The 25,454-nt window shown below is 42.3% G+C and overlaps 1 protein-coding gene across 7 annotated transcripts in view; it reads right to left on the bottom strand.

The window, feature by feature from the left end:
* Window positions 1–13,537: 13,537 nt before the first annotated feature.
* The window catches only part of SNAP47 (synaptosome associated protein 47), a 107,058-nt gene continuing 95,141 nt past the window's right edge, over window positions 13,538–25,454 (bottom strand). For all 7 annotated transcript variants that reach the window (XM_029588284.1, XM_029588286.1, XM_029588282.1 and 4 more), the window contains one exon: window positions 13,538–14,791. In XM_029588284.1, coding sequence (XP_029444144.1) covers window positions 14,645–14,791 — 147 coding nt within the window. In that variant the 3' untranslated portion in view covers window positions 13,538–14,644. The remainder of the gene's footprint in view (window positions 14,792–25,454) is intronic.

Below are 25,454 nucleotides of genomic sequence, written 5' to 3'. Positions count from 1 at the left end.
TGTTCGTACGTCTCATGTTGAATGTGAAAGTGGCCCCTAACCCCCTACACTAATACTTAACCCTCACCTTGAGTTACTAGGTGGGCCTCCCATAGGGATACAAATACCTGTCTAGGGAGGAGGCACTACAGTAAGTCTCTCTCTCTCTCTCCCCCTCCCCCTCCCCCATCACAAACAGTAATTCCTTGGAAAATGACCTGGGTTGGAAACAAAATACTGGACTTGATGGTCCCTTGGTCTCACCCAGTATGTTTGTTCTTCTCAGTAATGCCTTTGCTGCCATAACACAAAGCCTCTTATTTGTTATTGTTTATATGTCATCTGCCCATCTTATCTAGATTGTAAATTCCAAGGAGCAGGGACTGTCCATTATGAGGTCAATATTTAGCCGCTGAGTGGCTCAGCTAGTTAGCCAGATAAACATATATTTGTATGGCTAACTTTAGGATAGCCCTATTGCATGACCAGAGTTAGCTGCATAAATTAAGAGGCTAACTCTGCACCTCCCTGAAATGCCTCTCACCCATCCCTGGAACACCCCATACTTATGTGGCTAGAATTTAGTCACATACAACTTTTAATATCACTAGTTAGCCATGTAGATGGATCATTTTCAGTTATCTGTCTAAATGGCTTTTGAATATCAACCTCTGTCTTTGTACAGCACTGCATTCATCTGGTATGTGCCAATGATTAATAATAATGTTAAAAAAGAAATGACTATACAAAGTAGAAATGTTTATTGAATATTTATGCAATGGTAAAAGAATGCTGTGTATTTGAATGCCATTCTTCTGGTTTAGGAGATACCATTGTATCTGAGGATGTGACAGACAGATAAATCAAAGGTGGTGTCAAGCTGCTCACTGACTAATGTGATAGATGTTGATAGACTGTTTTGCATATTCAGTTAAAGTTTTCCTAAATAACTCCATTAATGTCATCTGCTTCATCCCATTAGGCTTCTATTACGCTGTCCATTTGCATGGTTTCCTACTGGGTAATAAATAATGTCTGCTCCGGGAAGTATATCAGTCAGTCCTGGTAGCTATAGCCCCATCTATTATCATTTTATCCTGCAGATCAGGTCTAACATTCTCATCTTCACTTCCAATACTGTGTCCCATCTCAGGGTTCAAAACTATTTAACATTTTGAGATTCAGTGAGACTTTGAATCACAAGAAATTAATGTCACATGAAGCTCACTTTTCAATGACATACTCACTGAGACCTGGAACAGTTACTTGATCCATGGCCAGATTGCATTAGCTCTTCAATGACAGCCTTCCCCTGTTGACTTGAACCCCCTCAAGCTTAATGTTATCTTCTTCTTCCACTAAGAACATAATCGAAGGCAACAACCTGTGTCATGCATTCTTCAGAGATTGAGATATGACACCATCCAAGGCACTAGCCATGCAAAGAACTGCATCCTTGACAATGAAGATTTTTCTGAAGTTTTGATAAGCATCGGGGTATTCATAACTCACAAGCTTTTTCAAGAATTCTGTTATTGGTATTTCATGTTCCAGATTACTCCTTGATCTACTAGCTAAATCAGGGGAGTACAACTGGATGACAAATAGGTGAACAAACACTTCATGCAACCAATACTTTGGTAGCTGGATGAATAGCAGTTATCTAACTGCAACATAATCAGTTTTCTGGGTATCTGACTTTTTTGCTATGCATAGCAAGGTGATGAAGGCTAAAACTATAGGCATTAGTTCATTATAGCTGTGTACTCAGTCTTCCTGCTACTTGCGTAGAAATTAAGAAATTAAGAAATTAAAATAAACCATCCTCAACCGAGGATGGTTTATTTTAATGAAGAGTAGTAAGAAGTACAACCCCTTCCACCACAATAAAACCAAGTATAAAATAAGTGGAGAGAAAATAATTTAACAAAATTTAAACTACACTAGAACACACATATTGTAATGAGATTGGCAAATGTGGGATTCCAGATGATGTTTACACCATAGGAGCCCACTATGTGTCATCACCTGCCAGTTCCTCAAAAACAGACTAACAAGCCCCCAATTTTATTTTTTTTGCATGTTTAGCATTCATATAAAAAAAAATAAATGTTCTTAGACTCTCATAGATGGCAAAAATCCCAAGGACTTGATAAATCTAGATCTTTTGTTGTGAAATCTGTCATCAGTCACAATTATTCAAAACATGCCTCCAATAGGTTCCATTGTATTGATCTTTATGCAACAGGTCCCAACACGGATGTTTCGAAAGACCTGCTTTAGGGGACCTGGGAAGAAGACTGCTTTTAATGTGTTACTACAGCACTATAGCATCAACCCATGTTCCTGCCAGACATACTCTAATATGTCCTACAGGATATTAACTAAAGGGATGCCGTCACCAGGGTGGCTCTTTTGCAACTGAGATCTTCCACGGCATCCTTGAAGGGCTTTAATATTCGTACTGCTTTGGTGTCCCTCAATGCCAATGGAGCAGACACCTTAAGAACATAAGAACAATGCCATACAGGGTCAGACCAAGGGTCCATCAAGCCCAGCATCCTGTTTCCAACAGTGGCCAATCCAGGCCATAAGAATCTGGCAAGTACCCAAAAACTAAGTCTATTCCATGCTACTGTTGCCAGTAATAGCAGTGGCTATTTTCTAAGTCAACTTAACTAATAGCAGGTAATGGACTTCTCCTCCAAGAACTTATCCAATCCTTTTTAAACACAGCTACACTAAGGGGTACATTTTAAAAGAGAGCACGCGCGTGTACTTTTGTTCGTGCATCAGGCGTGAACAAAAGTATGCTGGATTTTATAAGATACGCGTGTAGCCGCGTGTATCTTATAAAATCAGGGGTCAGCGCAGGCAAGGGGGTGCACATTTGTGCAACTTGCGAGCACCGAGACCTGCGCACGCTGCCCGCTCCCTCCGAGGCCGCTCCGAAATCGGAGCGGCCTCGGAGGGAACTTTATTTCTACCCCCCCACCTAACCCACCCCCCCGGCCCTATGTAGACCCTCCCACTACCTTTATCGGAAAAGTTACTACTGCCTCCAGGCAGTAGTAACTTACGTGCGCCGGCGTGGCAGGCCCCGACCCAGGCCCCGACCCAGGCCGCTGAGTCGCCCCCGATCCCTAACCGTGCCCCGTGGCCACGCCCCCGACCGCCCCTTTTTGCAAGCCCCGGGACTTACGCGAGTTCTGGGTCTTGCGTGCGCAGGGGGTGTTTGGGGTAGGTTTTCAGGGGGTACCCGCGTATCTTACACGTGTACCCCTTTGAAAATCTACCCCTAACTGCACTAACCACATCCTCTGGCAACAAATTCCAGACTTTAATTGTGCGTTGAGTGAAAAAGAACTTTCTCCGATTAGTTTTAATTTTGCCACATGCTAACTTCATGGAGTGCCCCCTAGTCCTGCTATTCTCCAAAAGAGTAAATAACCGATTCACATTTACCCATTCTAGACCTCTCAGAGGTGCAATAATTTTATAATATGCATGCGTTGCCATGCACGTTATAAAATCTGTTACTTATGCGCACCCAATTTTACATTGGTGCGCACAGGTGCTGACTCTCGCACGCAAGGGGGGGGGTTTGTAGAAATGCGCGACGACGGGATAGGGCCTAGCCCAGTTCCCTCCCAGTCCATTCCAATAAAGAAGCGGACTCGGAGGGAACTTCCCTAAACCCCTAAATACCCTTCTTCCCTTTTCCCCTCGCCGCTCCGACCCCTATTCCCTACCTATTTTTTTTTTTTATATAACTTACTTCCTCTCAGGAGCTGAAGTTCCGGGCACCGGCCGGCCTGGCTCCGCCCAGCCCCAGCCCTGTCCCTTTTCAAAAACCCGATACTTCCACACGTACCAGGAGATAGGCGGGGGCCGGATTACTCTGAAAATGCGCTTGGCGCATGCGGCCCAGCTACGCATATAGCTCCCAGGATTGGCACACACCGGCTTTTAAAATCCAGCCCCTTATTCTTTAGTTGATCTTAGCCATATTGCTCTTACAAAATTTTTTTTCACTTTTCACAACCGGTTCTTTCAAAAGATCCAAGGAACAACCATGGGAGCCTCTATGGATCACAACATTACCTAACTGTATGTGGTGGCTTTTGAGTCCTGTTGGCTTATTTCCTCTTCCTTATGGTCCTCTCGTCTGCCATGCAATGGCATATTGACATCTTTCTAATTTGGAATGGCACTATTGTAAGGAATTTTATGTTTTTTGACTAGCTCAATGCATGTGATCCTCATTTAGATTTCTCACACTATACATTCATCACAGATTGCATTTTTGGATATTTAAATTTCTTTACTGATGGCTATTTTGAGATTTCAGACTATAGAAAACACCTATAGATAAAAAAAAAACTATTACAAAAGTTATTACCCTCAGTCTTTAAGAAATATCATCGCTGCGAGCCAGTTTTTTAAACTACATTGCTTATGTACTCGATGTGAGTTTATTTCTTAAAAGTCAATGGCAGATAACTATTTACAATGGGGTTATCCTTGCCGAGAGGTAAAGAGAGCTTTTAAATGAGTATGGTTTGTAAATCGTGACTTTGTTTCTTTGACAACCCAATACAGACTCTGATTTGTCTTATATCATTCTGCCTTTTTCTCGTTATACCCATAAAATGTGCAAGACTATTTAGACATTGTTCAATTTTGTCTCCTCTTCTGATGTTTCAACCCATTCCTCGTTTTTCATTCCGTAGACAAAACTTACATGATTTACTTGTCTCTTCTGATCTGGGTCATATGCCCCCAATAGATGCACCTTAGGACCCACCCTTTATTGTCACTGTTAGAAATTCTTAAAGGGCAAGGGGGTAGGCCTATCTGTTATCAGGCAAACAATAGCATCTTAGAAACTTGAGTATCACTATGGGACATTATCATATTCTTTGTCCCTGTTCCCTCTTGTACATTGGTAAAATATTAAATACAATTAAAACCAGGATATTTGAACATAGAAGTCATTAGATGCACTCAACAGGAAGCCTCTTTGGTCTCAGACTGGCTTCAATATCAAATGCAGTACTGATTTACATTTCTTTATTCTTGAGCACTCACATTTACTGCAAAAAGAGCAGCACTAGATTTTCATTCTAAAATCTTTACATCCAGCTGGTCTTAATTCAGAAATTGGACTGCATGCCCTTAATCTTTCATAATACAGCGCTGGTCAATTTTAAATATCTAAGTGTGTCTTGTTAGTAAGAGGTGATCTCTAGCCTCAATATATGATTCTATGTCACTGTTTGTTTCTTGTAAGATTTGTATATATGTGGCTTTCTTGTCCATTTTAAATAATTGAAATATTTTATCTTTTATTCTATTTTTCTGTAGCTGGTTGATAGTCCCATAATGCAGATTTTCAGATACACAGCTTGTGTTGGGGTTTAGGAAGTTGTTCTTCTAAAGTAACCATGTGTGATTATTATATCAGAATTAAATACTGTGATGCTGAAAGAAAGACTTGTGTTTGAAGACACCTTTTTTCTCTCTCTGTTATATTATCTTTATTGGTTGGGAGCTGGTTGCAACTCTTTGATTGTGCTAATTGGACTCATAGTTAGACATGGGCTGGCATGGTGCTGGGTATGAACTAAAAAGTGCACCTTGCATGCTCAGACATAAGGCCAGATTTATTCTAGATTTTGTCTACAGATGTAAATAGGGAGGAGTCTGGTATTATCCCCATTAGTCACACTTTGATCACAATCACATGCTCCTCCCTATTTATGGCTGCAAGTAATAATAAATCTAGCCCAATGGCTTCCATTCTATACTATTCAGAGATGTGCACATTTTTATGCACAGGTGTAAATCTCCATAGGACAGTCAAATCATCATTTGCAGCATGAGGAAAAAATACAGAGTGGACTGAAGAGCTTCAGCCATTTAGGTGGTTCGGGAATATCTCAAAATGGAGTCCATTGAGATTTAAGGCCAGTACTGTATGTACATAACCATCATCATAATGGCCAAGCTCAGCAATGCTAATAACAAAAGTGTATCACAGATCTTTGGAGGTGAACAGTTTTCCTTTATGAAGTCATATTAAATGCTTAAACACAAACATAACAGTAAAAATGCAATATTTAAAAAAAAAACAAAAAAAAAACCCAACAAGAAAAATAAAAGTACCCAGACTTTTTTTTTTGTTTTGGACACACTTGTTCCAGGTGCAGCTCTCAAAAATCAGTTACTCTTGGTTTCTCCAAAAAAGTGAATGCATATTTTACACAGTAGGAATTTTACTACATACTTTGGATAATAAGAAATTACTACATACCTGATAATTTCCTGTTCTTTAGGATAAACAGATGAATCCAGAACCAGTAGGTTAGGCACCTCTACCAGCAGATGGAGACCAAGCAAAGCTGACATCACAGTATACAGGTGTTGAAAAGACTCAAACCCCTCCTTTATTTACACGACTTTAGGACTGTTCTCCAATCCTTAATATTTGCAAAATTAGATTACTGCAGTGCTCTTCTCACTGGCCTTCCCAACTCATCCATCAAACCACTTCAAATGATACAAAATGCTGCGGCCAGAATTTTAACCAACACCAACCGAAGAGAACATATTACTCCCACTCTCCGAAACCTACACTGGTTACCAGTCTACCACAGAATCCTTCACAAATCTCTCACCCTGATACATAAGTCCATCCATAACTATTTTCATCTTGACCTTGAATTCCCTCTCAAACTCCATACTTCCATCAGACCAATTTGAGAAATCCACAAAGGAACGCTACAATCCCCTCCAACCAAAGCTATTCGCCTCGTCTCGACTAGGGTCCGATCTTTTTCTTTTGCAGGTCCAAACATCTGGAATAGCCTCCCCGCAGACCTCAGGCTGGAACCATGCCTACTAACATTCAAAAAAAAACTTAAAACTTGGCTGTTCCAACAAGCCTTCTCGGATCCTTCAGACTCACAATAGACAATCAACCTATTCACGAGCTACGGAACCATGCTACTATTTATGTTACCTATTATTATGATTATCCTAACTCCTCAGATAATATTTTTTCCTGTTTAATCTGAATCCATTACAACTTTTGTGTTTAAGTTATTGCCCTTCTCGGGCCTTTTATTCTTCTTACTTCTAAGCTGTAAAGCCTCCAAGTTTATAGTCCTTGTTTAATGTAACTTACTGCTCTCTTCTGATTATATTGTACTGTTCCATTTCTGTTACAAGTTTCTCTATCCCCCGTTCGATGTAAACCGATCTGATATGGTATTTAACCATGAAGTTCGGTATAGAAAAATGCTAAATAAATAAATATATACTCCTGCAGTGACATCAGCCTGCCAGTATTCTCGGCAAAAGCCAACTGTGGACATACTAGCAAAACCTTGATTAACAGAAGATAACCATTTCAGTACTCTTCCAATAGGAAACATTGAGCTCAGACAAAGAATGTATTAACACTAGTCTAGGGCCTGGATTAACACTTACCAGTAACCCCTGGACCACATAGCCATGCAGGAGGACCATAGCACAATTATTTGGCAGCCAAGGGAGGGAAGCTGGATTAATCTGTCTATACTAAACGAAAGGAAATTATCAGGTAAGTAGTATTTTCTCGTTTCTTAGCATCTAGACAGATGAATCCAGAACCAGTGGAATGTACCCAAGATACTCCTGATTAGGGTGGGAAGCTGCCCGCTATAGGCGCCATCAGTCTGTCAGTACGCTTAATAGGCTACTGAAAGGTATGTGTCCAGCTGAATTTGCGCTGTAAAATATATGCATCCAAAATTTAGGCACACAACCCTGTGCTTGATCAGCATCCAAAAAACTGAGTGCCCTCAAAGCAGCCCAAATTGTGCGTACAGGTAACCATGCGGCTAACACAGATGCTGCTACTCTATGGACGCTCAAGCAGGCGCCCAACTAAGCATCCAAAAATTGGATGCACAATCTGGACGCATTCACACGAACCAATGGTCCTGAAGAGGGCAACCTAACGTGCAGGAAAAATGTGGGAAAACACTGCCATGGCCTACCACATGGCGCATAGAGAAAAGCCTAAGAGCGGGGACTAGCTCAAAAGGGCTGCTTAACCGCCAGGCTGCCCACATCCCTTAACCTCCCTCGGGGGCGGGAATGAAAGTCAATTCGGCATGCCAAGTACAGAAACTGGAGGGAGGAGGAGGCCCTACCAAAAAACCTCCCTTTGGGTGTCCTTTGTGAGCCCCTTACAGAAGTCCATCGACTCACAATCCTTGCTTACCTCCTCAGATATTGGCACTGGGTTTTCCCACCTTTCGTTGTTCTGAGCAATCGCTCTCCTTCACCTGGCATTCTTATTCTTGCTTTCATACGCAAGAGAAAGGCCAGCAAGGCATGTAAAGAAAATCCATCTTGGATGTAGTCGGAACCACACAAATGTTTCCCGGTAAGTCTCCCCTCAATAACACCACCACATTAACGCCAGAGACAGGGTAGGCACTACATTTTACACATAAAACAACTCGCTATGGACACACTACTTTTGTGTGCACGTTATTGTATCAAGGTTACTAGCTAATCAAGTCATTAATATGCTATTTACAATGATGGGCGCTATTACCTACGAGCTGGTTAGCACACGCATTATGGACGCACTAATGCATGTATTGTATAGAACATCCATCTAGTGCGTTTAAAAGATGCGTCCAAATCGTGTAAAACGATGTGCAGGCCTGAGCGTATTTTACTGTATCGGCCTGTTACTGACAGCGCACACCAGGGCATCAACCTTCGGAAATTGCAACTGCTCCATTGCCTTCTTATCCAAGGGGGTACAGGCCTGCCAAGGAACGCCCACCTTTGAAATCAGTTTCCGAGCATTCCACTCAAGGTCAATTAACTCCTGCACTGGTTCCAGGAGTGGAAAGAAACAGGATACCTTGTACAAGGTGAAGAAGATGGGATCTTTCTTCAGACCTCCCATAGCATCACTTCTATCTACTTTTGAGTGTTTTCAGTGTCTGAGTCAACATACCTGGCAACTTGTCCTTGTGAAAGAAGCAGAGTAGAGTCCTACGTGATTCCAAGTCAGGCCAAATTTCCCCCTCTTCCAGAGGTGTGCAATCTGAGTCGGCACCGAAATCGTCCAGTGGTTTATAATCCTCATCCTCCTCTACCTCGCTAAGGATAGCCTCTTTATGGCACTTGCCCAACTTGGGCACCAAGTGGGAAGACCTATGATGCATCTCCTCCTTACGGTCCTGTATATCCTCCACCAGATGCCCTTTCAGAAAGGACTGTTAACCCTGGAAAAACTCCACCCAGCAGGAAGAGGCTGAATCCATACCAGGATCCAAGGGACCGAACATGGCACTCTCCGAGCCCTCCCCCGGGGAAGTCTTACCCATGGGGAAGTGTCCATCAAATCGTCTCTTGCACCCCCCTTCATCGAATCCTCTATCGGTAGGGAGGGTGCCTCAACGGCGGCAAAACCTTCGGGAGGCAAAGTGCCTTGAGCCTCTAGACAGCCCTAGCATAGGCGAAGTGACAGTGACAGCAACATCTGGATTACCCTTATATGGCATTCCGCATAACCAGAAAGACGCTTAGACTTTTTAAGCCCTCTGTGCCATTATCAGACACTCTCCTTTCCTCGCAGAGATACTCACACAATTACAGGCTGCAGGCTTGCTTGCATACATGCACATGTATGTGCATGCTGATTCTAGGTTACTTCCATGCTTGCCCATGTGTGTATGTGAAAAACTGCCCACCGCAGCCTAAGGGTGTTTTGCAGCAGCACAGTAACCCACCAAGCAGCTGACCAACAAGAACTGTGATGCAGGGCTTAGGAGCAAATGCTGCCCTAACTGCCAGCCCGCACTGCCAGAATGCTGCTCACCTCCACACTCTCCTAATTCACTGGAGGTATGAGGTGGGAATTTAGCACCGAGGGGGGAAGAAACGACCCGGTAGGGAAAGGGGATCCTTATCACCTTCCTTCCTTTTTTTTACCTGAGCTCAGTCCTCCCCGGCTAAAAGCACCATCGGGCCAGCAGCTATGAGGAGAGAGGACACCAGCTTACGTCCCTTGTCCTCAGATCTTTCTTTTTAGAGCCTAAATCGTACAAGGACTTGAGGCTCAACTGAGGGAGGGACCAGGCTGGTGTCACCTCAGGAGCTCAACCTTTTTTTTTTTTTAAACATGGACAAACCCCACTAGGGAAATGGATGTCCACCCTCTGCTTGAGATGAATACTGGTAGGCTGACTTTGGGAGTACCACCTACTCAGCGTTTTGCTTGGCGCCACCTTGGCTGCTGATTTTACTACCCCTGGAGTGCCAGATTTTGGACTTTACAGTCTTTGCTGCCTGCTGACCAAACAGCATGCTATAATCGGCTAGCGCATCCTTTAGATGTAGCTCATTCTCCTCATGGGAGAATTTCTAGGCCTGGAGATGCTGCCTGCCTCCGGCCTGTGCTGCCACTTCCGCTGTGGTCATATGAAGGCCCCTCCCTGCCTGTAGCTCCTTCACGCTCTCTGCTCCCATCCCTTCCTTCCCATTCATCTCCTCTTGACTGCTGGCACGTCCCGTCTTCTCTCTCTCTTGGCTGCTCCTGCTCTTCTCCACTCAGCTGACAACCTCTCCACTCCCCTGCTCCCTCATTCTGTTCCTCTCCTGTCACTCACTGCTGCTACTATCCCAACTATTGCTCCAGCCCTCCTCTTCACTCTCCTGCTCCTAGCCTGCCTTCCTTGCCTGACCTTTCTCACCTCTATCCTCTCTACCTTAACTCACTTGCTCCCCTGTCACTCACCATCATCACACTTTATACATGCAAACACGCTGCTTGTGTACAGTGAACACACAAGACAAGACAACAAGACAAAAATAGTTTCACACTCCTGTCGCAATCAGTTGACAATGGATAGGGTAAAAAAATAATGAAGGGTAACATGAGCCAGGCAAGCCATTCAGTAATCACTTAAAAAAAAAAACCCTAACCTAGCTCATCTCTCTCTCCCCAACATTATTCTCAAATGCATGGGTCCAGCACTTACCTGACAAAAGAAGAAAGAAGCTGAAAGCTGGAAAATACACTTTTCTTTTTTTTACCACACTGCACATTTTAAAATACAAATGAACACGTCCCTTTTCTTTAGTAAATTCCACAACAATCCATGCAAATTATACATGATAAATCACAAAATTACTGCAGCTTTGTAAAAAAAAGCCCCTAAGGCCTGGATTTTAAAAAGGTTATGCGCATAAATCCCGGGCGCGCCGGGCCTATTTTAAAAGGTCCGGTCACACGCGTATGTCCCGGGGCATCAGCAGGGAGTGGGCGAGGCAGGGCTAGAGGCCTTCGGCACAGTAGCCATTTGCCGCTGTGCTGGAAGATTGCGTGCCAGCAGGTGTAGCAGATAAAATAAAAAAATTTGGGGGGGGAGGTTAGGTTGGTCAGGCTAGGGGGTAGAGAACAGGCGAAGGCCGCGGGCGTTGGTGCTAACAAGTTGCACAATTGTGCACCCACTTGTGTGCGCCGACCGATTTTATAACATACACGCACAACTTTATGAAATCTACCCCTAAGTGTGTACTCGAAGCAATGGAGGGTGAAGTAACTTGTCCAAAATCAAAGAAGCATCAATGGGAGAAATGTGCTTTGAACTCTACCTTCCCTGGTTCTTAGCACACTGCTAGGCTATTCCTGTACTCTTTATTTAAAATATGTATTACCTGCCCTTCCAAGGTTCAAGGTGGGGTACAATATAACATTCATAAGTCTCAAACAAGACATAATAGAGGAACATGCGATCTTATATCATAAGAGGTAGAGGCAAAATACTACAAGAGGCCAAGGTCACTAGAGATCTGCTGGGTGAGCTATATGCTGTTGGAAAGCTTTTGATCTAAGACAGTTCTTATCTCCAGTGGGAGAGAGTTCCATAGTATGCTGAGAAGGCAATGTCGAGATGGAGTCGTCTTGGGGAGAGAACATCCAATAGCCCTTGATTTGAAGATTTAAGCGTCTGGAATGAAGTATAAAGTTTTAATGTAGTTATTATCCTTGGTGAAGAGATATTATTCAGTAAACTGTGGACAGTGACCATATGTTTGCATTGAATTTGATAAGTGAAGGGACTGTAATTCAGGGCTAATATGATCTTGCATCGGGGAGCGGTTAAGAGACAGGATGCAGAGTTCTGTATTATTTGTGCAGGGCAAACAATAAAAGCAGGCAAACCACTGAGAAGAGAATTACAGTAATCAAGACCAAAGAAAAGGAGAGATTGAAGGACTGTGTGAAAATCGGGTGAGTCAAGTAAAGGCTTCATGTTTGCAGCAGACATAATTTAAAGGAGGACTGTGTTAGAGACTTTCAGCCCGATTTTAAAAGAGTTAAGCGCGTGGCCGGGCCTCACGCGCACTGCACATTTTGCAAGGGGCCCACACGCAGAAATGATGGGCCCTGGAAAAGGGGTGGGCCGGAACAGCGCCATTAGCGCTACTCCATTGAAGCAGTAAGGTACAATTTTTTATTTTAAATCTAATAGGTAGGGGGTCAGGGAGGAGAGGGGAAAAGGTAGGAAGGTTATATAAGGGTATAGGGAAGTTCCCTCCCAGTCCACTCCTTAATTGGAGCAAACTGGGAGGGAAATGGGGAAGCCCTACTCACGTCACTGCGCGTTGCTTTGTAAAATTCCCCTTCCCGCTTGCGCGAGTCACGGGTCACCCACACATGCGCACGGACACTGTATTTTCTAACATGTGCGTGCATGTTATAAAAGCGTCCATGTGCGTGCGTCGGGAACCACGCACAAATGGATGCGCGAGGGTCTTAAAATCGACCCCTTAATTTTGAGCTTGCATGAAGAAGGGAGGGTCAATAAGAACCACTAAGGTTGAAAGCAGTACTTGACACAGGAATGTCCTGACCTTTGAAGACTTTTATCAGGAATATTTGTAGATGGAAAGGGCAAAAGAATGACGACTTTGGTTTTATTGAAGTTTAGAGAGAGCTTGTATTTTAACCAGTCATGAATATTACATAAGCATTGTCAAGATAACTTACACCTTTTGAAAAAGACACTGTACACAGATCTCTAAAATCCAAAGCTTGAATTAACAGATTTAAATTAGCAAAAGGCTGACATCACCATGAACTAACAAAAAGGTGGTTCTGTTGACATTTCTGTAGCAGGTGCTCATGGCTAGTAGGCAGAAAGGTCCAGATCACTATCAAAAGTTCAAAGTACATTTAGATTGGATACTTCTTCCAAATGCAAAACAAATCACAAAGTAAACATATATTTACAAGATTTTGGGTCAGACAAAGACCTTCACATATATATAAACCAAAACACTGGATTGTGGATTGAAAATACAGTGAAAATGCCAGGGCCAAATTCTATGACATTTCTAGTTATAAACATTGCTTTTAAAGGACTTAATGTACAACCACATATTTTCTCCTTACTCTCTTCTCAGTCGTTTCCAAACAGTCACATTTCAAAAGCTCTAGCTGATAACTAAGGATCAACAAAACAAAAATGTTCTTATTGTCAAATAAATCACAAAAAAAAAAAAAATAAATAAAAATCCCAAAACACTGATTTTAATTAGCTCAGAATATGTTTCTAGCTACTTACCCTTCTTATAAAATTGTACTATTAGAAACCAAATGCACAAGCTAGTGTATTTTAATGATCTATGAGGGGCTGAAAGTTTGCAGTGTGAGTTGGTAAATACCACTCATTAACTGAGTATCGTCAGATTGGAAGGATTTCTCACCACAATCCAAAATCTCAAAAATGCAATCCAGAATAATTTGTTCTAAAATTCTACAAACTTCCTGACAATTCAGGATTTTGTATAATTTGATAAAATGATTTTGACTGAATGCAGTTTTGTGATTGCAAATCACAATTGTGAAAACAGTATCCAACCAGTACTACTTGGATAATTGCCCCACGATTTATGGTCACCATCTATCATTGCGATCTTGCGTCCTTCCTCTACTAATGAACTTCTTGCTTCTTTCTATATAAAATGCAAGAGAAAGGTTTCTGCAATAAAGATATCTAAGATTTGGACAGTTAATACTGAAAAAGAATTTGTAGGGAAATTATACATTAATTTTAGATAGCATCTCAATTTATTTTTTTATTATTCTTTTTGTCCTGAGCATTCCAGAATTCTTTATAGTACATACCTCATGCAGAAAATATTTTACCTCCAAGTAAAATGTAACAGAATTTGGGAAAATAATGATTAGTAAATTAAATTGTAATTTTGATGATTACTGCTAAATAAATCTGACTACTGCTAAGACTGAGCCAATAGAGATCTGCAGGATATCTTTAGGGTTCTTTTACAGGTGAAGAAAAGAATGAGGGCATTATTTTATGCTTCTCCAGACATGGGAATGGATACATCTGCTAAAATGCTATGCTAACTTTTGCATTGCATACATATACATGCACAAACACACACATGGAATCTGTTCCCCTAAAATAATGGCTCAAATCCTTTTAAATTATTCCATACATTACTTTTCACAGTAATAGCAGCTGTGCAAGACTAGCATTTTACAGACAGTTCTGTACAGTAAACATTTTCACATGATGTTTTTAAAAGCAGTTCCCTGTGCCTCTCCCTAAGGCACATATTACAGCAATTTTCTCATTCTCCGATTCTGTTTATCGATATTCAGCGTTGCCCGTTCCGTTGACGCGCCGATGGCATCTAGAGTCTCATCCTGCCTTTCCAACTCCGTCTCAGTTTCCAGAGCGAGGCATTTCAGCTTCATTAGTATCTAACAAGGAAAGACAATAAATGACCGTTGTTTGAATGGAGCATCTTCACAGACTTATAAAGCTAGAATCTGAAAATATTTCTTAATTTAGCAAAGTTAAGTTCTAGAATGGGGGGGGGGGGTGTCAAGGTAGGCGGCCAAGAAAGGGGCTAAACTCAGTAGGAATGTAAGCAAGTACTTCTTCACAGAAAGTGGTGGATACATGGAGCAGCCCCCGACAATGGGTGGTAGGAGACAAACACATCATTGCTACTCAAGAAAGTGGAAAAGCAGAAAGGATCTTTCAGCTGTAGGGAAATAAGGGAAACATCAGAGAGGTGTCTGCAATATTATAATACGAAGAGAAACAGTTACAGGTTGTAGTCATTACTTGTAATCATATTCTAGGTTTCCAGGGATCACTTCTACCTATTTTATTTATTTTAAATAATTTATATACCGGAGGTTCCTGTATAATATACATATCACCCCGGTTTACAAAGAACAGTAACTATCGCTACATTTAGCGGTTTCCATAGAACAGAATTAAAAACGAAGTTTTTACATTGAACAAATGAAGTAAACAAGTTTTTACATTGAACAAACAAAGTAAATAAGTTTATACATTGAAAAAATTAAACGAAGTAAGCAAATAGTGTATAATATTAAACCGTTAATAAACATGCAGTTAATAAATCAATAAATAACATGGAAATATGTAAGTCCAACCTAACCCCTTTGTTAATTATTTTGAGGAAACTATATTTTAAACAAGCAAACCTATCCCTTTTCCACACCAATATCAAAAAGGTATGTCTTAGCCAGCTGCCCCCTCCCTCCCCCACATTTTTCTGAGCATGGAAACACTCGCTAATACTATCAACCACCTGAACAATTCTTCAGGGAATTGATATTTTTGGGTGACCTTTGCCTCCAGTCTCATTTGTGATTCTTCTTATTTCAGTTTTCATGCACCTCTTATTCAGAGCAACTTACAAAAGCAAAACTCCATAAAAAAATAAAAATAAAGGCAAAACAAAGATGAATGAATGATGACAGTTTTGTGAGAAGGCCAGGTGAAAAAGGAAGGTTCTGAATTTAAATTTATGGGATGATAGGGATGCAGATTTTTCAAATGTCCAGTAGAAGCTGATTCCAAAGAAAGGGGAATAGGAGACAGAAGGCCCAAAAGCAAGAAGAACCTTGTCTGTAGTGAAGTTGAACATGAAAGAAAGGCGTATGCAAGAAGGAATATATCTAGATGAGAGGTGGCCAACTCTAGTCCTCCAGAACCACAAATGGGCCAGGTTCTCTGGATATGAATATTCATGAGAGAGTTGCATGCACTGCCTCCTGTGTATGCGCATCTAGGAAAATGCATAATTATTGTGGATAATCCTGAAAACCAGGTCTGTTTGTGGCTATTGAGGACTGGAGTTGACTACTCCCTGATCTCGAGTACCTAGAGATGAAACGACAGACTAGGGTTGAGTTATGAATACGTGTGAAAGCCAGAAGCAGGATTTTGTAATAGGAGTGGAATTTGATAGTGAGTCAAGGGAGGGCATGAAGAAGGCTGGCCCCAGAGCAGTGAGAAGATTGATCTGCAAGGTGAGGAGCAGATCCCTATATTCTGAAGGATATATAGGGGATAAAGGGAAGGCTAGGGCAGGACAAGCAGCAGAGCATTTCAGTAACTAAAGCAAGAAAGGGCGAGAGACCAAAAGAGGTAGCAGTGGAAGGGTTTAAAATTAAGGGGTAGATTTATCAAAAAATTGGCTCTAGTATTTCTCCCCTGGCAGCGCTTTCATTGATAAATCTGGAGCAGATCTTTGACAAATGGGTCCCTAACTGTGAGAATATCTGGTGAACATTTGAGCATGAAATAGTCAAAACATCCATCATTAAACTTCAAATCACTAAGAATGAAGAAAGCAGCTTTCAAGTATTGAAAAATTGGCAACAGACTAAAAAAGAAAAAAAACAAATTTACACAATATACAATTTTATTCAGAGAGTATGCTTCTGTGCTAGAACTTATTGAACTCTTAGAAAACATTCTATAGATGTCATCTTCAGACAGTGAAAAAAAAAAACTACGTTTCTCTTTTCATAGTTATTTTATATTAGTTCATAATTATTACTACCATGTTCTATGTACAACGCCCTGACGTTTTGTTTTGTTTTACTGTAAACCGACGCGATATCCCTGGATGAACGCCGGTATATAAAAATCATTAAATAATAAATAATAATAATAATAAAACGGAGGGAGGATGCTGTGTGGAAGACCTGGTTTATAATCCTACGCTTGGCTTCTGCTCCTCAGCCTGGCCAGGCCAGGGAGGCTGGCAGAGGCAGTGTTCACATCCCCTGGGGGAGAGGGAATCTTCTTCACTGCAGAATGGTGCCACGCCGTGGCCAGACCATGGCCGAGGAATGTAATGGCAGGATGAGATTTATTTTATTTTATTTTATTTATTTATTTATTTAGAGTTTTTCTATACCGGCATTCGTGATTAGAAACCACATCATGCCGGTTTACAATCACCAAGGGATGAGAACAAAAAACGGAACATAAACAAGTGCAAAGAGATCAAAAGTTACATTACAACAAGGGTCTTAAAACTGGGAAGATAGCTAGAATAAGAAAGCTGAGCAGTTAGGATTAAATTATTTACATTATATTGTGAAGTCTCTTATACAAGATGGGAAGAGTACAGTGTGTGTATGCAAGCGTGTGCACGTGCATAGGGCAGGTTAAATATTTGGGGGAAAAAAACCCTCTGGGTAGCTATGAATGAAAAAACTCATGGTGCTATAACCCAGCAGAGGCTGCATGTGCTCCTTCCTGTTTTCAGCTCAGTCAGGCAGAAACTGCTATGACAAAAATTATTTCAGTCAAAAATGTAATTCACTAATGGTGTACGAAAATGATCTGCGGTATGTCACAGCCTTTTCAAAGCAGTGTAGCTTCTGCATTACAATGTAATGCTGGTGGACAGTGTACTACTATTCCTTCCTCATGTTTACTCCCAGAGGTATTCAAACTTACTTTTCTCGTGTTTGTGTGTGCAAACTAATATTGCATATAAAAGTCCCAAGGTAACACCCAATTCCTTCTGATTAAGACAGGCTTTGTGCACCATTTCCCCAAGGCAGAGTCAATTCTCTATTTCTATGCGCTGACAAGGCATGATAAAGCTGTACCAAATGAGACCTAAGTGTTTTCCTGTATCCGAGGTTCTTTCTTTTTCTGTTACAAGGCAATATTTTACCCGCAACTGACATGCTGGCACAAGAGGCAGCTGGCAGAGGCAAAATGCTGGGCTTCTCCAGGTTCCGAGTGCAAGGCCATCACAGGCATGGGCTTAGTGCAACAAAAGAGCCACAGTACAGTGTACAATTAAACTGTCACTATTAGAGCGTGGCGTCTGTCAGCCAGCATCCAGTCTCCACGTGATAACGCCACTATTAGGGATATTAATCAGACAGGGCAGAAAACCTCCATTGTGCCTTGGAATGCTTTTATGCCCAGGTTGGTTTGTTTTGTGAAAAATGAATGCAACTGACCTCGCGTCTGGCTTCATGAGCTGTGCTCTACTACAAAACAAAACGTCAACTTTGATCTTCGGACGCTGCAGACTAGAACTGGAACGAGGCCCGCAAAACATCTATGCCCCGCAAGGAAAAAAAACCAAAACAAAAACGGCTTTTGCTGGTCTCTCTTAGCCCGTGAATGTGCTTGGATACAAGAGGTGCAGTGTTTCAAGGTTCAGATCACAATGGAGGCACTGTTCAAATCAAGTGATTCTGATTCCTTCAGCACTGGGGTGCTCGTGCCTTACCAGAAGGATCAATGACAACATCTCAAGCTGAAGTGCGAGGTAGAACTAGTTAAAATAAACGCAAACATTTTGGGCATCTTTTATCTACACGATGCATACAACATCCTAATGTGATATCTTGTGCAGTCTTAAGGGACATTACACCTCTTTCTCTGACTCTACAGGCAACAGGACCTTAGGTTCTAAGAACTCTTGAGGTGATCTGTCACAATGCCTGCAAAAGCATCTCCTTGTCATGCCCTAAAGCAAAACATGAGTTGCAATCAGCTCTGTTGATACACGAGCCAAGGTTGAATAGCCCTATTTTTTTATGCTATTGTCAGGAAGGAAAATGTTCCAAAATAGTTTTTTTCACCAATAACCATCATGTTTCTTCTGACTTTTTATTACCCAAACGTAGAGTTCTATCAGGAAGCAGTTCCAGCACCTCAAGCCCCATCCCAACAGGGATTATTAAAGGGTACAGAATAGTCAGCACCTATTTGCTGGTAATTCCAAAGAAAAATAATTCTCAGTCACACATTTTTCCATCTTAAAAAGACATTACGGACCACTTTTCAAGTCAGTAAAAGCCACCTACCTCTTACTCAGCCTACTAAATGTACCAAAATTGTTTGTACATGCCTAAGCTATATCTGCCCTCAAGCCCAGCAAACGATTACCAACATATAACCCACTGATGGACAAGTTTCACTATTTCTGACAGGGCCGGTGCTAGCTTTTTTTGCTGTCCTGTGCGAATTATGTGCTGCCCGCCCTGCCCCCGCTCATTCATTCTCTGTTCCGGGCCCACAAAAAAAACCCACCCAGCTCCATTCCGCAATGCAAACTTTAAAAACCGACACCATTCCTCCCCCCCCCCCCCCAACCCATGGATGGTGCAAGGGTATTAGATGCCCTAGGTGAACCTTACAGCCTTGCACAATGCCCCCTGCCCCATTCCACACACACAGTTAAGATTTATGCATTTATATTTTACATGAAAAATAAAGTACAGTATTCTGAGGTAAAAATATCACTTACATTATTTTGACAAGCCAACCAGAAATCCCTGCAAAAAAGAGACACTTGGAACCCATGTTATTAGGCCTACTTTGTGTGTCAAGTGTGGGCTTGACCCTCTGAAAGCCTTAAAATACTAATACACTTCTTATTATGAAAATGCCTCACCTCAGTCACACACGCAGAACACAAACAGACCCTCACCAAATACAGAATACAGCAACCATAAAGTAGAAATACAAACTGAACTGGAAACCGCAAGAAGCGGACACTCTATGCAGTGCAACAATGAAAAAACATCACCATTCCTCATACATCAAACAATAAAATCAAGAAATAAAAAAAATACATAATCATAATGATAAAAACATACTAATATTTTTAAAAAGATGATGAACAAAAGATCAAATTATTAAAATCTCATCTATAAGTTTTTTTTAAATGTCCCAAACACCAATAAAATATTTCAGAACAGCAGACACAACAAACAACACCTGAACAATAAAACTAAAAAGGTTTTAAAAATTCACACTCTCCATACCTGGGAACTTTGATTTCTACACACACAAACCCGCAGGTACCTCCAGCTCTTCTTTGGTTGGAATTCACCTGCAGCACCCATTCTCTCTTTCACACAAAAACACACACACAAAACCCAGGCAGCTCCCATTCTCTCTCTTTCACCCTTCCCCCCCCCCCCCCAGGACAAGCTCCCACCCACACCCCCCCCAGGCAGGCTACCATTTACACACACCAGGGGCGGATTGAGGGAAAATAGTGGCCCGGGGAATTTTTCTCCATACTGGCCCATGGGTACCCAATTACATATACAATATAATTTACATATATATGTACACACTCCTATATTTTGGCATGGTCCTCCCGTATCAACACAGTACTATTTGCCAAAACTCAAAGAATAACAACCCCACCTATGAAAAAGAATACCACAAATATTACACCAGAATCTAAAATATCAATACACTTATCAGGAAAACAGAACAGGCCAAGCTACTACAGATCCCTACAGAGAAACCACATGTTAAAAGAATGCTTCATGTCAGTCTCACATGCAGAACACAGACCCTAATCAAATTCAGAATAAAGCCACATAAAGTATAAATAGAAATGTGCAGACAAAAACTAAACTATAAAACGTATCATGCCAGACTCTATACAGTGCAACAATGGAAAAACAAAAATGTCACTATTCCTCATGAAACAATCAATAAAATCTAGATATATAAATCATGAATTATAATTATAAAATCATACTAATAAAATAATTTTAAAACAGCTGATGAATATAATATCCATTAATTAAAGACTCAAGCAAATTTTGAAACCTTTACCAAACACCAATAAAATATTTCAAACAGCAGACACATCACATACTACCCAATAATTAAAATTGTAGTCAATCAAGAAAAATGAACTTAAAAAGCCACCTTTACTTACCCTCTCCAGCAGTTCTCCTACTCCTTTCCCTTACAGGCCACACCAGAAGCAGCAGTAGCTGCTGAAGCTGTCCTCACGGTCCTCTTCCTTAGGGACCACAACCAATCTTTTCTCTCTCACTCACACACACACACACACACACACACACAGACCAGTCATACCCTCAAGACCAGTTTCTGTCTCTCACACACCAATCATCTCCCCAACCAGTCTCTCTCTCTCTCACACACACACACACACACACACACACACACACACATACCAGTCATCTCCCTGATCAGTCTCACACATACACACGTTACCTCTCTGGCCAATCTCTCTCAATTACACAATGCTCTCGCTCTCTCTTACTTACACAAAGGCTTTCAATCATACACATGCTCTCTCTATTTCACTTACACACAAGCTCTCAATCACACACATGTTCTATCTCACTTACAAACAGGCTCAATCACACACATGCCCTCTCTCACAGCCACAAGCCAACCAAAAACATGCTCCATCTCTCTTGCGCACACACATTGACACACAGAAGCACCCTCCCTGTCTCACATACACATTACACTCTCACTGAAGCACCTTGCTTTCAGACTTGCAGCATTTTTCACTTTTACTAAAAGTGAACGTGATGATCCCAACCATTAAATAAGAAACCCACATTCCTATCATAAGGCGAAATGACACCCTTCCTGCAGGTTCTGTCCTCCCAAGGGACAGCCACCCACACCATACAGCTTCTTTTGTTTTGCACTTTCAGGCAATAAAGCAAGTGTCTTTCTTCAAACTATCAGTCGTATGATTATTCATGTGAGAGATATGGAACCGAAAGGCATCCTTAGTCAACTTCCCTTTTAAATGGGAAGATTCCAGTCTTAGTCATTTAAAAATATACATTTTCTAAAGGCTTAAAAAAAATAGCAAAACCGTTTCAGATTGGAACTATTCTAGTCTTCATGCTTAAATTATGCTTAAAAAAAAACCAAAAACCCACCTGGCATCAGTATCTTAAATTTGTGATTTTGCTGAGATGAACATTTTAAATAGTTTAATTTTTTTTGCTTTAGTATTTGTCTCTACCCACTTTGCTAAATTTTATTTTCCAGAAGAGGGATGCTTAACATTCAGTAATTTAATCTTTCATCCAACTTTTCAAAAGTTGCACTACCAGCACAAAAGTTGAGTTATATGTATTATCACATTTCATTTTTTTTTAAACTGGCAGATTCCTTTCTCACATACATACTGCATACATACACACAGAAGCACCATCCCTTTTCACATTCACACACACATATATACACATACACACACAGAAGCACTGTTCCTTTCTCACGTACACACAGAAGCACCCTTCCGATCCAAGACCCCCCGCTGAAGAGCTGATCTCCGCCAGCGGTTAGCAGCACCGGTGTTCACTTCTTCGGTTCCTGCCGGCCTCGATTTTAATTTCTTTGGCCCCCCGGCTTGGTCTCCGGCGGGGGCCGAAGAAATTAAAATCGAGGCCGACGGGGGCCGAAGAAAAGAAGATAGGCGCTGCCCAGCCAGCCCCCACTTGAGGCTGGCTGGAAGGCGCCCATCTTCTTTTCTTCGGCCACCGCCGCCCTCGATTTTAATTTAGTCGGCCCCCATCTTCATGTCTTTGGCCGCCACCAGCCTCGATTTTAAATTTAGTCAGCCCCCATCTTCATTTCTTCGGCGGCCACCGCCAGCCTCGATTTTAATTTAGTTGGCCCCCATCTTCATTTCTTCGGCCGCCGCCGGCCTCGATTTTAATTTAGTCGGCCCCCTGCCAGCTTGGTCTTCCGCGGGAGCTGGCTAATCTTCTTTTCTTTGGCCCACGCTGGCTTGATCTAATGGCGGGGGCTGGCTGGGAGGTGCTGAGACTGGGCTGAGGAAGAGCCATGCGGTCAAGACCATGTGACCAGCTAGACCGGCCCACCGGGGGATGCCCGATCCCCAGATAGGTCAATCCGCCCCTGACACACACACACCCATCACAAGCAGCCTCCCCATTCAATCACACACTCGTGCAGATCAGGCAGTCAGGGTCCACGGGTCATTCTTCCTCCGCTGGTGTTGCTAGTTTGTACCTTCTACATTGGGGAGAGCAGCCATTCTGCAGCCCCTCTGCATGTGCTGGCTATGAGATAATTCAACACTCGTGGTGCTAGCACTTCATGTATTCTCATCTTGTGCATCGTGAGAAGTGCTAACACCGCGAGTGTTGAATACTGTGGGGCCAGTACATGAGTTGTTTGATGGGCTTCCTCCGCCGGTGAGTTCGGGTCCACCAGCAGCACCACAGGCCTCCTGCTTATCTCCTTTTTGCTCCTGATAAAAACAGGCTCTTTGGTCACAACTTCTTTTGGCCTAATCACTGGTGTTCTCTGACTAAATTGATCGATGAAACTGAATAAACATGGCTTCAAGAGGAGCATCAAGATATGCTGATGTGGCATGTTTTGCTATAAAACAACTGCTTCAGGGTAATTCTAGAAATAATGGCTTAGTGCTAAAGTCCAATCAGGGCTTATAAATCTATCCAATCCCATGCTTCAAAAACCCTAGAGGGTCTCTCATCATCATATGTCTCAGTCTCAAACCCTTCTCAAATATGATTAATCAGGCACCTCCATTTATGATACTGATAGTTCTTTTATCAAATCCAATGAATAACCATTAATGCCCTTTAAATTTACAGTCAATTGTTAGTCAAGGTGATCCAAGAGGTGTAGAGCTTAAAGTTACATAGAAACATAGAAACATAGAAATGATGGCAGAAGAAGACCGAATGGCCCATCCAGTTTGCCCAGCAAGCCTCACACATTTTTTCTCTCATTCTTATCTGTTTCTCTTAGCTCCTTGTTCTATTTCCCTTCCACCCCCACCATTAATGTAGAGAGCAGTGATGGAGCTGCATCCAAGTGAAATATCTAGCTTGATTAGTTAGGGGTAGTAGGGGCAGTAACCGCCGCGATAAGCAAGCTACACCCATGCTTATTTGTTTTACCTAGACTATGTTGTACAGCCCTTGTTGGTTTTTTTTTCTTCTCCCCTGCCGTTGAAGCAGAGAGCCATGCTGGATATGCATTGAAAGTGAAGTATCAGGCACATTTAGTTTGGGGTAGTAACCGCCGTAACAAGCCAGCTACTCCTCGCTTTGTGATTGCGAATCCTTTTTTTCTTCACCCCTGTCGTTGAAGCTATGCAGGATATGCGTGAAGCATCAGTTTTTTGTTTTTGTTTTTTTTTTGTTTGTTTTTTTCCCCTGCCGTTGAAGCAGAGAGCTATGCTGGAAATGCGTGATGTATCAGTCTTTCTCCCATGCCGATGAAGCAGAGAACCATGCTGGATATGCATGGAAAGTGAAGTATCAGGCACATTTGGTTTGGGGTAGTAACCGCCGTAACAAGCCAGCTACTCCCCGCTTTTTGAGTGCGAACCCTTTTTCTTCTCCCTTCAAGTTCCATTGCCATAGCCCAATGATCGCTTTTACGACATCTTAACGATCACTCCTTTAATCATTTTGTTCCAGTATGATTCATCTTCAGATTACGGTGGATGCTTTCCATATCACAATCACAATTTTTTCTTCAAATCACTACAATATATTGATTCACACTCACAGAGATTTGGAACCACTGTCAATCTCCTTATATATCATCTCACAGAAGTGTCCCCCACTCAATGGGTACATTTTAATCTAATGGCTCTTCAGATTCCAATTGTTGTGCTCAGGCTTGTGGACCCTTGGCCGGCGAGAGGATGATATACCTTTTGGAGGGTCCGTAGGCTCTCTCGTCGGGTGGCAAGGCAGAACAGGAGGCCGGGTCAGCTGACCCTTGGCACTGGAGACTGAGGCGAACACTGAGACGATGAAGAGGTGAGGTGGTGCTGTGTCTTCACCACTGGTGGTCTGCGGTCCCCCCGGGAGGAGCCCGTAGGGACCCGACCGCTGGGACTTAGGTGGACCTAGGGAGGTCAGGGTATCAGTGCAAAGGCCAACTGGAGCTTCGCCCTGGAAGCCCGTGGTCCCCCCAGAAGGAGCCTGTAGGGACCCGGGCCGCTGGGACTTAGGTGGGCCCTTGGAGACGGTGGTCTTGACGGAGTCCTAGGTCAAGTGCCAGAGGGTCAACGCTCACCAGTCCGAAGTCGTGTGCCAGAGAATCACGGCTTGCCAATCCAAAGTCAGGAACCAGAGAGTCGCCGTAAGCCAATCCAAAGTCAGGAACCAGAGAATCACCGTAAGCCGATCCGAAGTCAGGAACCAGAGAATCACCGTAAGCCGATCCGAAGTCAGGAACCAGAGAATCATCGTAAGCCAATCCGAAGTCAGGAACCGGGAACACCAAGACGAAACAGGAACCAGAGTCCGA

The sequence above is a fragment of the Rhinatrema bivittatum genome, chromosome 2 (genome assembly GCF_901001135.1).
Source record: "Rhinatrema bivittatum chromosome 2, aRhiBiv1.1, whole genome shotgun sequence".
NCBI classification, from domain to species: Eukaryota; Metazoa; Chordata; class Amphibia; order Gymnophiona; family Rhinatrematidae; genus Rhinatrema; species Rhinatrema bivittatum.
This window is presented reverse-complemented; position numbering and strand designations above follow the sequence as displayed.